Consider the following 13,285-nt stretch of genomic DNA (forward strand, 5'->3'; position numbering starts at 1 on the left):
CCAAAGATGTACAGGTTTGTTGGTTAATTGGCTTGGTATAAATATATGTATTTTAAATTGTCCCTAGTGTGTGTAGGATCGTGTTAATGTGCGGGGATTGCTGGTCTGTACGGACTTTGTGGGCTGATGGGCTTGTTTCCATGCTATATCTCTGGACAAAACGGGCCTGTTTCCGTGCTATATCTCTGGACAAAAGTAAATTCAAATAACATCCAATGTATTTCAAAAGCTGCCAGTTCAGCATCATCAAAATCCTGAGCATGTTGAATTAATGTTTTTTTTGCTGAATGCAGACAGGAGAAAGAGGACACTCAATGGTCTATTTCTATAAAGAGCAAGAAGTAGGCAAGGCTGGCACACTGATTGTGGGTCTCATTATAAATATGCATCTAAACACAATGGCAAATTGATTTCTGATGTTAATGCTCATTGAATCTACTTTTCTTTAAATGTTACACAGTATAATTTTCATTTAATCTGGTAAATTTCAAGGAAGTGTGTGGAAATGGGGCCCCTGTGAATTTTAAGGGAGCATGGGAATCAGCATGTGAAAACCGAGATGTAGAACCAAATAGATTTCCGAACTAACTATTGAATAGCAGATTATTAGAATTTTAATTTCACTTGCCTTGGAAACCGGGAGACATATGTTCTTCTCCATTGGCCACTCACTTCTTCAAGGACCTGTAATTAAGAACCTATGAATTAAGAGCGGGAGTAGGCCATTGGATTCTTCCAGCTTACTCCACCGTTCTGAGAACATGACTATTATTTATCAAATGTACTAATTTTCATTAATCCCCTTATCAGTTTTTTTTTCTCAAAACACCACAATGATGGTAACCAAATTTTTCTAATCTTTTGTTGCAAGTGGAGGAAACATTTTATGTTAAGGATCAAAGCAGAATAATGGAGAAGTTGGCAAGTAGTAAAAGGGTATGTGAAATACATATAATACACTAAGATCCCAGAAATACTAAAGCATAAGATGCTCTTGTCCATTTCCTCATATAGATATTAATGAAGAAGCTATTGCTTTGGCAGAAGATTTTATTGGTAAATCTGATTTTGTTGTGGAAATCATGACGCCTTACTGGAGAGAGGCAGTTGCAGCTTATAGAAATCAACGGTAGGATTGATACTTCATACATTTATGCAAGATGTGTATTGTATCCTTTATTGATAGTATCTGTTCACATCTGGAAAAGCATTAGCGATAGTCAGCATGGCTTTGTGGGGGAGAAGTCGTCTTAAAGGCCTGTCCCACTGTACGAGGTAATTCAAGAGTTCTCCCGAGTTTTCCCCTGATTCGAACTCGGAGAATGTCCGTAGCGGGTCCGTAGGAGTTCGTGGATGTCTCGTAGTGGCTCGTACGAGTAAAAAGTATCATTTTTTTTCATCGCAAGTATTATCTTATTTGTGGACATTTTTCACAGTGTTGAAAAAACGTCACGAGTTTACTGGATTTCCCGAATAAAATTTAACTGCTATAAAATTTAATGGTTGCAATGTACGATTCGGACAAAGAAGTAGGTGTGCTGGTTAACACGTTTTCAGACAACACAAAAATTGGTGGAGTTACGGATAGTAAAGAAGGCTATACACCAGTTGTAAATGTGAGCAGAGATGGCAGATGGAGCTTTATCCAGGCAAGTATAAGATGTGGCACTTTGGGAACTCGGATGTAAGTGTGTAGTAAATGGCAAGACCCATGGGTGCATCGATGTACAAAGAGATCTTGAGGTGTAAATCCATAGCTCCTTGTTAGTAGATGGGTGGTAAAGGAGGCATGCTAGCCTTCATCAGTCAGTGTGTAAAATTCAGGAAGACACATTGCTGTTTTATAAAACTTTAGTCTGACAACATTTGGAGTATTGCGTGCAGTGTGGTTGTCGCATTACAAGAAAGATGTGGGTGCCTTGGCGAGGGTGCAAAAGAGCTTCACCAGGATGTTGAATGGATTGGAGAATATTAGTTAAAATTAAGGATTGGACAGACTTGGAATGTTTTCTCTGGAGTCAGAGGCTGAGTGAGTATCCTAAATGAAGTAAACAAAATATGAGCCATAAACAGGGTGGATGCTTGGTCTTTTTCTGAGAATATAAATATCAAATACTAGAGGGCATGCCTTTAAGATTAGAGGGGGACAGTTTAAAAGTTTCCAAGGCAAGATGTTTATTTATACAGTGAGTGATAGGTGCCTGAAATCCACTAAAAGAGGAAGTGATGAAAGATGACAATGTTTAAGCGGTATTTAGACAGATGTGAACAGGAAGGGAATTAAGGGATATATATTCCACGTGCAGGCAAATGCAGTTTAAATTGGTATCATGTTGGCACCAACGTCATGGGCCAATAGGCCTGTTCCTAGGCTGCATTGTTGTGTGTTCTCTCTCTCTCGAGCCAATGAGATTTGATCATGAAATGTATGACTTGCTTCAAACAAACTCTTGCCCAACAGTCAAATTACACATAAAACTCGATATTTAAAGCAGTTGCCAATGTTGTATTCCAACCAAGAAGTACAAATAAGATCCCAAGATCAGCACCTAAAACAATGGGCATTTGAAATAATATTAAATTGTGAAAAATGAAAAAAATTACATTTTATCTACCATTTGTCTGTTTCCCAAATTTGACCTGTAAATCAAGAAGGCAATGTTCCAAGCCATTTAGAAGCAAACATGAACATTGTTTCTGGATTATGATTTTAAAGAAGTCCTCATTTGATTTATTGCTGTCTAATGTCCTTATCCAGTCTTTGAAATATGGTAACCGATCCACAGTGACGTGGTATACTGAGATGTTTTGTGAAATAACTTGGCATGCCATTCGGGAATTGACAAGCAAAACGTATTATTAAATAAAACAGAAAATTCTAGAAATGTTCAGCAGGCCTAGCAGCCTCAGCGGTCCTAGACCTGTAATCTTTAAGACTCTCTTCCTGATTTGATTACTATTTCTAGTTTCTGTTGTTGGAAGTTATCCGGTTCATTTGCTGGCTTACCAGAGAGAATCGTGTCACAGAACCTGTCGGAGAACTCAAGAAAGGTGCACTGGCCATGATATGAGCAAACATATTGCCCAGAACTCTATGTTCCTGCCTATTGCATCGCAACAGAGAATTATCCAACAAGACGTTCATGTGCATTTCCTTTGCAGAGTTTTATGCAGCTGTTCTTCCAATCTAAATTTTAAGAATGAAAATGCAAGTAATACATTTTTAGACAAATATTGGAATTGAGATTTAGCAAACTCAGAAATAGCAAAGGAATTGCAATATTTGGCAACTTCTGGTATGTATTACATGATCGCAAATAGTGCTGGAGGCTTTAATTGCTGCTCGGGCATAATTTCATCTTCAGTCCATCGTGACTTGAGTCTTGTTTCCACAGGTATGCGGACTGTGTAATACTACTTCTACCTCAGCTGGAGACCGGACTCCGGAAATTGTTCACAATAGTTAATAACTGTCCCAGTAGAATTCTAACTGCAGAGGTAAATGCATTTGTTTTTGGAACTAAAGGACAAATCTATTCAAAATCAGACTATCTACACAACAATGAAGGCTAATTAAAGAGTAATCTATTAGTTGCAGTGTACTTGGGGGGTGTTCTGAGATTGTTACCAGGTATTATATGAATACATGAACTTTATTGGCTCAAGAATCCTGGACTTGTATGTTGGTGCAGATGAGGGAAGTTAAATAATCATTGGGGTTGCATTGCAGAAATTGTAAATTATTTGCAGTGCCATACCTTCAAATTGTCTAATCCAATTGCAATTGGAATGTGCTGCACTGAATACTCCCTTAACTCAGTGGGTCAGGTGAAGAGGACTAAAAATCCTCATGGTGATACATACGGTGGACTTTTGCTCGAACCAAGCTCCATATGGGCATGAAAGAAAAAGTTACAAATTTCTGGAGCCTATAAATCTTATCCAGAACCTATTTAGCATTGTACTATGGTTCTAGTAGATACAGGGTGACATTCCACTGATGGAGACTTCCGAAGCAGGGAGGTGCACCCTTGTGCAAATTAATTGAAACAAACATGCACTCTGATATAATAAGTCAATATATATGCAGCAGGGCTACCTCATATTCAGTATCAGAGTATCATTATGTCTTAAACACATTATATGTTTTTAATCATCTTTGACACGATTTGGAGTGAATCAACCAAATTCTGACAGTTTCCAAGTATTTTTTTCATCTTGATACCACGACTAAATTATGGCCTCGAGGAACTTCTGTCTCATGGTACAGTCTTTTTCTCTCCTTGATAATTGACCACAAATTCTCGATTGGATTCGGGTCAGCTGGGTTACCAGGGCAGTCCAAGACACCAATCCCCTACTGCTGGAACAAAATAGGTCACCTTTGATGTGTGCCAGAGTGCAAGGCCTAGCTGTAACATCCCCCATCCGTTTGGAAAAGTCTTCGCCATCTCTGGGACCATTCTTTTCTGCAATTTGTCAATCTCATCATTCTGACAATAGGGTGCTGTGGAGCAACACTGTAGTAGCTGAAACAAGCTCAGCACATATTTCCAGGTGTCTGATGAGTTGGTTGATGTGGCATTTTTTCTTTGGTATACAATTGATCTCCGAACTTGTTGGCCCTGAACCAGGAAATGGCTTTCATCACTGACTAACACCTTTCTCCAGTCCTGATGTCCAATCTTTATATTTTAAGGCTCACTGGTATCGTTACTTCTTTGCAGCAGTTAGAAGTTGATTTTTTTCACAGGTCTTCTGGCTATACGGCCGGCTTCACTGAGGTTGTTGCATCAGCTAATTGATATACCCACTGCTTAAAAATCTTTATTCAGGGCATTACTTGTCTTTCATGGATCCTTCTTACTTTCCTGAATCAACATGCCCTTATCTCTTGGAGTAGTTTTCATTTAACGGCCGCACCCACCTGTCCTCTTCGGACCCTTGCTTGACAATCCTGGATACAGAACTTGGCTCACCCCTACCAATTTTGCGATCTCCTACTGTGACTTTAAACAAAGTTGCTACAAGCTTGTTTGCCTCCTTTGAGTTGTAATTATGCTCCTAGAGCTAACTCCTCTTAGTCTAGTTCAGTAAAACACCGAGTCAAGCACCGGACCACTAAACTTTATTTTATGAAACAATAATGAACCCCCTATACAATACCTAACCACCACGGGATCTATCCGTGTTTCTGCTTGTCCAAGCCCTTCAGCCCTGTGCAAGCAGATACCTCCAAAATGTTACGCAGTCCAAAGCGCTCCTCCAGAAGATCGACAATGATCCTTTTATAGGTCATCGAACACTGCGGGGCAGAACTACATGGGGGTGGTATCCCCTACAAACCAATCACAGATATCGATTACATTAAAGTGTTATTGACAGTGCTCTAACCCAATTACAAAGCACCCATTACAATGTTTCTACAAAAGCTTCTGGAAGGAAATCAATCAATCAAGTAATGCAACATTCGCCCAGGGAGTATAAACAATTTAAACAAGGCTTCACACTTCAGCCAATCATCAAACAGTAACACAAATACCTTGCAACATTATTAACAGAATTTACAATCCCTTTGAAGCGGGCCATTCCTGATCATGCATCTGCAACACCTTTGAGATCTTCTGCAAAGTCCTCATACAATTTAACAATAGAGAGAACATCTAGATCTTTCCCCATCCTGCATATCAATCTAGGGTTCAGACCAACTGGCACCAACCCACAGCCTGTAGCTTTTCACAGACAGAGGCCAAGCCAGAAAAATATAAGAACAAATGGTGGACAAAAAATATAAGAACAAATAGCAAAATCAGCCTGTAACGCAATTAATTCCCACATGGATGTAGATGGAATGGAGGACCACACGGTATACATTGGAAATATGAGGTGTAATCAAAACATTCTGCGTACGACAGGCAGCATCTAAGTAGGGAGAAAATTAGTTAATGTTTCAAGTTCACCAAAACTAGTTATCTAAACTTATGAGTAATAATACTTTTTTCTGTTTCAAATTATGATTGGTTTATGAATCTCCATACCGGTTCCTTTTGTATGTAGAAAATCTGCTGTTTTGATTGCTGTGTGATGCAATTATTGCAAGAAAATTGCTGAAGCTTTGAATATTTCAAATTTGATTTCCTTTGTTACAGTCCACAATGCTTTACACCACATTTGATGAGGTAAGTTTGACTTTGTTCTCATTTAGAAACTGCAACTACTGCCTTCTCGCTGTACCTATATGGGCATGCATGAACCAATTATCTACTAAGAATTGGAGTAGCTGTAAAATTTTGCTTCTATAAATAGACAACAACACAAACAGGTAAAGGTAAATCAAGTCAAGCTTTAATCCAGGGGTCGGCAACCTTGTTCTGCATCGGGGCCAGGACGCATGTCAGTGGGCGGATTGTGGGCCACATCTATCTCGTGTACACATGGATTCCGCCTCCATTCCGCCCCAGATGGCAGGCAGGTGGATGACAGAAGGTAGACTAAAACAAAGATCATAGAGCTCCGCTCAATGATCTTTGGACAAAAATGCTGGGGGAACTCAGCAGGTGAGGCAGCCTCATGCAATCCTTGCATGTCTCACCCGCTGAACTTCCCCAGCATTTTTGTCTACTTTTGATTTTTCCAGCATCTGCAGTTCTTTCTTAAACGTGTTCACAGAAGGTGCGCGGCTGTGCCGGCGGCTTTGCGCAGGATGCAGTACAGCAAGAGCTCAGCGCTGGGCTGGATGATTACGGGGGAAAAAAATCCACCTGCGGGACGGATGAGTTTGGGTTGCCATAGTTTCCGACCCCTGCTTTAATCGATCATCAGATGGGAGTGGCGGGGATTTGTGCCAATAGTATACAACTATACTCTTTTGCACCCCGTGTGTCCACTCACCGAACAAAGGACAGGCATCATCGTCAAACAATCTTTAAACACTCCTACCATGTCCATATGTGGCATGACTGAAAAGCTCCATTGAGGTACTAAAGGTACTAATTAAGGTTACTATTAAGGTACTAAAAAAGGTTAGAAAACCTATGCCCAAATTAGGCTTATCCAATAAAGAGTTATTACTTCTACAATTTCATGCGGTTCTCTACAAACTTGGCAGCGAGTCCTTCTTTTAGCCTTGGACAAATGCATGTTTTACTGCAGCTTCCATTTTAATATTTATATTAAAACAACATCTACTCCATTTTGGGAACTATATTAGATTTGACTGTATTAACTCATTCCCTCCTTTTTATCATAACATGATAATATGTTATGATAAAGAACGAACTTTAAGAACGAACTGCAGATGCTGCGAAAATCGAAGGTAGACAAAAATGCTGGAGAAACTCAGCGGGTGAGGCAGCATCTATGGAGAAAAGGAATAGGTGACATTTCAGGTTGAGACCCTTCCGAAACGTCACCTATGCCTTCACTCCATTGATGCTGCCTCACCCGCTGAGTTTCTCCAGCATTTTTGTTTATCTTTGATAATATTCACTTTCCTCGATAGTTACACAATGGTCGCATGCATTTAATAATACAAATTAGAGCAGTGATAAACAGAAAGGTAGAGCCATAATGTATCACAGTATCCCAAAGTCCACCGACCCAACTGTCAGGCCACCAGTTCCCATATCCCTTACCATATCCATGCATGTCACTGCTAACCTTATGAATCCTTCAACTTCCAACAACTTACCTGGATCAGAAAAATGGCAGAACTCTGTGCCGTTTCGGACAAGCTGCTTGAGCACCTCAAGGCTCTCGCAATTTTGCGATCTCCCGCAGCTGCGGGAGCCCCGGACTTTAAACTTTCCCATGCTGGCTGGAAATCACCCGACCCGACTGAGGGCTTTTGCTAGGGCTTCGACAGTTGCATTTGCCAGTGATAAAGTAATTAATTTCATTGTTCTTTCTCTGATTACAAATCCTTTTACAATCGGTTAGGTGTATCCAACGAGGATAATCTTCGACCTTCACTACCGTAGGTGTGGTCAGTTGTACTTGGAAGGGCCCCTTTCACCGTTCTCCTAGTTGTATGGATTTGCCGTTATGGTCAGCTGGTAGTCTCTAATACCTGTGTATGCAAAACTGACAGGGTTCGGGTTAATTCCTGTGAGTACATAATTAGTAAAAGCTAACTTCCACTCTCTAGTCGCACCCCAGCGGGTACATAGCGTGGGGTCATCCTCATTTCAACGAAGGCCATCTTCTGGTAGGTTCATAGCTTGTAGATATATAGATATGCCATTTATTGTCACTATACGTGTACAGTGAAATTGAAAGCTGCTCGTACTCAGTGCATACATATAATTTAGTACAAAAAACAAGAAACAGAAAAACAAAAACAGAAGGGAGAAGGGGGGGGGGGGGATAGGTGCACAATTCTGCGGCGCTATATACATATATACAGATGGAAGTCCGGGTGTTGGGCTGTGAAGTCAGTGCATGTGTGAATTTGAATTAAGAGTAGTTATAATTTTCGGAAAGCAACTATTTCTGAGTCTATTTGTCCTGGATTTGATACACCTATAGCGCCTTCCAGAGGGCAGCAGGTCGAACAGTCCAAACGCAGGATGGGAAATGTCTTTGATGATCTTCTTTGCCCTGCTAAGGCAGCGGGAGGTGTAGATATCCATCAGGGAGGGGAGAGGGCAACCAATGATCTTCTGCGCTGTCCTAGTTATCCTCTGAAGCCTCTCCCTGTCTGCCATGGTGCAGCTGCCATACCATGCTGTAATGCAATATGTCAGCAGGCTCTCGATGGACGAGCGGTAGAAGGTCAGCAGCAGGTTAAAGACCAGGTTGTGCTTCCTGAGGACCCTCAGGAAGTGCAGCCGCTGCTGAGCCTTCTTGATGACCGCTGTCGTGTTGTCTGTCCAGGAGATATCAGCAGCGATATGGACGCCGAGAAACCGGAAGGTGTTGACCCTCTCCACACACTCGCCGTTGATGTGTAGGGGGGACTAAGTCGGTGCTGTGCCTCCTGAAGTCGACAATGAGCTCTTTTGTTTTCCTGGTGTTCAGAGCCAGATTGTTTTCTGAGCACCAGGTTGTCAACTTCAGGACTTCCTCTCTGTAGGCTGCCTCGTCTCCCTTTGAAATAAGTCCGACTACAGTAGTGTCGTCAGCAAATTTGACGATGCGGTTGTTGTTGTGGGCCGGACTACAGTCGTAGGTGTAGAGACAGTATAAGAGGGGGCTTAGCACACAGCCCTGTGGGGAGCCGGTACTCAACCTGCGAGTGGTGAAGAGGTGGGGGCCGAGTCTCACAGTCTGGGGCCGGCTGGGGAGGAAATCTTTTATCCAGGCACATGTGAGAGTGGGGAGGCCAAGGGTGACCAGTTTACCAATGAGAATGTCCGGAATGATTGTATTGAAAGCTGAGCTATAATCCACAAAGAGCATCCGGACGTAGCTCTGCCCCTGCTCCAGATGGCTCAGCACAGAGTGGAGAGCTACGGTATTGGCGTCTTCTGTGGATCTGTTTTGGCGATAGGCGAATTGGTGGGGGTCGAAGTCTGGTGGTAGATAGTCATTGATGTGCTGGAGGACCAATCTCTCGAAGCACTTCGTGATTACCGGAGTGAGGGCCACAGGACGGTAGTCATTAAGGCTGGTGAGGGGAGACTTCTTCGGCACTGGGACGATTGTGGCGGATTTTAGGCAGGACGGAATAACTGCCTGGTCCAGGCACATGTGAGAGTGTGGAGAGTGGAGAAGTTGAAAATTCTGGTGAAGATGGCAGTGAGCTGGTGGGCGCACGCTTTGAGCACCTTACCAGGTACTCCATCTGGGCCGCTAGCCTTCTTGGGGTTCACTGCCAGGAGCACCCGTCTGACATCGTGCTCCCTGACAGTGAGTGGGGTAGTACAGGAGCCAGGTGAGGGTGGGAACAGGGCTGTAGCAGGTGAGTGCTGCTGTTGTGATGTTTCAAAGCGGGAGAAGAAGCAATTTAGCTTTTCTGCCAGCGGCACTGTTATCAGTTCAAAAGGCGTTAACCCTGTCTCTCGAGCTGAAGTTGTTCTGAACCATCAGAATGGCTGGGAATACCGTAACCCATTCCTGTCCAGCCTCGGTCAAGGCTATACTTAAACTCTTTAATTTCCTATTCATTCCCTCCACTAATCCAGATCTCTACGGGTGGTGGGGATGTGAGATCACTCTAACTACTTACAAGGCCGACCCTTTAAAATCATTATTAAGGAAAAAAACAATTTAAAAATTATTCCCAATTCTTCCAATCTATCTCCCCAAATTCACAATTTCAGATTAACAGTTTTTTTCTGGGATTCCACGTGGCCATTGATTCCGCAAGCACTAAGAGCTCTATCTAACTCTGCCGAATCAATGGTTTCCTCAGCTTTCTGGTGTAAAAGGAAAGACAGAAAAGAATCAGGTACACAAATGTGCCCGAGAGGGGTGAGCCAGAGGTCCATCAAAGGCTCAACGGCGCAGCCATCTTGTTTCCAAAAATGGCGTTGCGCAGCATAGGCATCCCCCTGTATTAACTTTACAGTCCCCTGTCTGGCAAAGCCATTCTGTCTACTAGAATCTTTGGTTCTGTGGGGACCAATGTGCAGATTTTGCAAGCAGCCACTCGTATAGGCATTGCACTTAATAATGGCCAGGTGGACTGGGAGGTTTAAGGCTTGCAGTAGACTTGTCACATAGAGTGGCTGGTGCAGTAGCTTGCGCTGTTTTTGAGTTGTAAAAGTCTTCATTTTGATTAATAACTCGAGAAATAATGCATTAAATTTTCGGATGGCGATTTTTGCTTCGCATACACACACACACACACACACACACACACACACACACACACACACACACACACACACACACTAACCACCCCACTTGATATTATATTAATATTATTAATTATCTCCTTTTACCCCTCCGCACCCTAATCACTGACGCATAGCACCAATTCTCAGGCGTGTCTAGAGAGGGATGGGAGGGGAGTAGAGAGTGAGGGCAGAGAGAGAGAGGGGGGCGAGAGAGAGAGAGGGGCAGAGATAGAGAGCTGGGTGGGGGTGAGGGAAGGGGGAGAGAGGGGGGGGGGGAGGAGGGCAGAGGGAGGGATGGAGCACAGGAAGGGGATAGAGGGGGAAAGAGGGGGGGGAGAGGAGAGGAGGGGTGCGAGAGGAGGGGGGGAGGAGGGGTGCGAGCGGCAGCGTCACTCGCAGCACGTGAACACAGCACGCAGACCCATTGTGATGTCATCACATCATCAGCCAAAGGCAGCCGGTTTTATTTTCAAAGTTCTTTCAGATATTTGAACATTTTGATCAATAACGAGAAATAATGCATGATTTTTTCAGATAAAACTATTTTTGACTTCACGGCATAAATATGTAAACATTATGTATATACACGGAATATGTAAACATTTCACCGTTAGAGTGGCGTTTTTTTCGAGAAGATGTGAATCACACACAAACATCACACTCACAAATAAATACACATCCAAGATCAGACTATTAATAGTTACTTGACCAAGTGCAGACCAGTTGGGTCTGCTTCCCAACGCACCCGTCCCCTACCCGTAGTGCCCACGAAAGGCGTGGTCCTCCAACTAGACCCGTTGCTGAAGGTAAGATTCAAGCACTCCTCAGCAAAGATCATAGCTTGTGAGCCTCCCCAGCTCGAGTTGAAAAAAAAAATCCCAATAGCATCTTCCCAATTGCAATACCAATTGACCCTCCCCCTCCTGTCCTGCCAGGAGCTATGATGGCAACATTGTTGCAAATGTGAACTTGCTGTGAGATGCCATTGAGCTGAACAGTTCAGAGTGTTCCAGCCAGAGATCCTGTCTTCAACTTTGTATCAAAGTGTGTTGGAAGCTCTGAGAAATGATTTTGTGGAAAAAAACATTTTAAATCCAAAGTTTTGTCAGATCTTTGAAAAATTTCATTAATACCTTGAGTAATAAAGCAAGAATTTTTCAGATAAGTAGACCATGGACTCCACAGGAAAAATCTCTACCGGAATATGTTAAAATGTTACCGTTACCACGTAGATTTTTCATGAAGATGTGAACACACGCACACACGCGATATGGATGGCATAGGATACAAGAGCAAAGAAGTTATGATCATCCATCCATATCTATATTACTAAAAGTCTGATCTTGAACACATGGTGGTTGGTTTGAAATAAAGCACTGCAAATGGTTGTTGGTGGTGGTTGGTTTGAAATAAAGCACTGCAAATGGTTGTTGGCGGTGGTTGGTTTGAAATAAACACTGCAAATGGTTGGTGGTGGTTGGTTTGAAATAAAGCACTGCAAATGGTGGTTGGTTTGAAATAAAGCACTACAAATGGTGGTTGGTTTGAAATAAAACACTGCAAATGGTTGTTGGTGGTGGTTGGTTCGAAATAGATAGACAGACAGACAGACAATCCCCTCAGGGAAATTCAGAATTTTGCCATTTGCAGCACACCAATAAAAGTAAGACACCCACATTAAAAAAAGAATTGAACATAAAACATAAAAACATCCCCCCACAATGGTTCCCACTGTGAGCGAAAGGTACAAAGTCCAGTCCTCTTCCTGTGTTCACCCATAGTCGGGCCCATTGAGGCCTCCGCAGTCGCCGCAACGGCGACCTGATGTTCAGGCCCTCTCGCCGGATGATGGTGTTCGGCGTTGGGAGAACACTCTTCAGCGGCTTGGAGTGTCTGGAATGGCTGCTTACTGTCAGAGACCACGGCTCCCGAAGTCCACAGGCCACGCTGGTCGGCGAGAGATCCCAGGCTCCGTGGTGTTTAAAAGTCAGCGCCGCCTAGGGTGGAAGCTCTGCAACGACAGCTCTGCGATGTTGGGAATCGGCGGTCTCAGCACACAGCACGGCGACCTGGGCAAGGCAATGCCCCCTTTGAGATGGTGCCCCAGCGCAGCGCCGCCGGCGAAGCCGAATTTTTGGCCGGTCTCAGCAGGAAACGCCGCTCCTGTTCCGGTGGTAGGCCGCCAGGAAGGGGCGAAGATACGGCCCGGAGAAAAGTCGCATCTCCGACCAAGTAGGGACTGAGAAAAATAGTTTTCCCCTTCTCCCTCAGCCCCGACATAAAAAAGATTAGACCTCCAAACTAACTTTTAACATACTAAAAAAATGTTTTAAAGATGAAAGGATGGACAGCTGCAGGCTGGGCATCCATAATCAACGGTGACCCCTGGATAATGCACTAAATAAAGCACTGCAAATGGTTGTTGGTGGTGGTTGGTTCGAAATGGCAAATGATTAAGTCTAAACTTGACAACTTCCTGTTTGCACTGTATATTGATTTTAGAT

The 13,285-nt window shown here is 43.2% G+C and overlaps 1 protein-coding gene across 8 annotated transcripts in view; it reads left to right on the forward strand.

Moving 5' to 3' along the window:
• LOC129699444 (endoplasmic reticulum membrane-associated RNA degradation protein-like) overlaps window positions 1–13,285 on the forward strand; it is a 61,444-nt gene that overhangs the window by 17,588 nt on the left and 30,571 nt on the right. For all 8 annotated transcript variants that reach the window (XM_055639243.1, XM_055639244.1, XM_055639241.1 and 5 more), the window contains 3 exons: window positions 1,015–1,129; window positions 3,396–3,498; window positions 6,150–6,179. In XM_055639243.1, coding sequence (XP_055495218.1) covers window positions 1,015–1,129; window positions 3,396–3,498; window positions 6,150–6,179 — 248 coding nt within the window. The remainder of the gene's footprint in view (window positions 1–1,014; window positions 1,130–3,395; window positions 3,499–6,149; window positions 6,180–13,285) is intronic.

The sequence above is a fragment of the Leucoraja erinacea genome, chromosome 8 (genome assembly GCF_028641065.1).
Source record: "Leucoraja erinacea ecotype New England chromosome 8, Leri_hhj_1, whole genome shotgun sequence".
Taxonomy (NCBI): Eukaryota; Metazoa; Chordata; class Chondrichthyes; order Rajiformes; family Rajidae; genus Leucoraja; species Leucoraja erinaceus.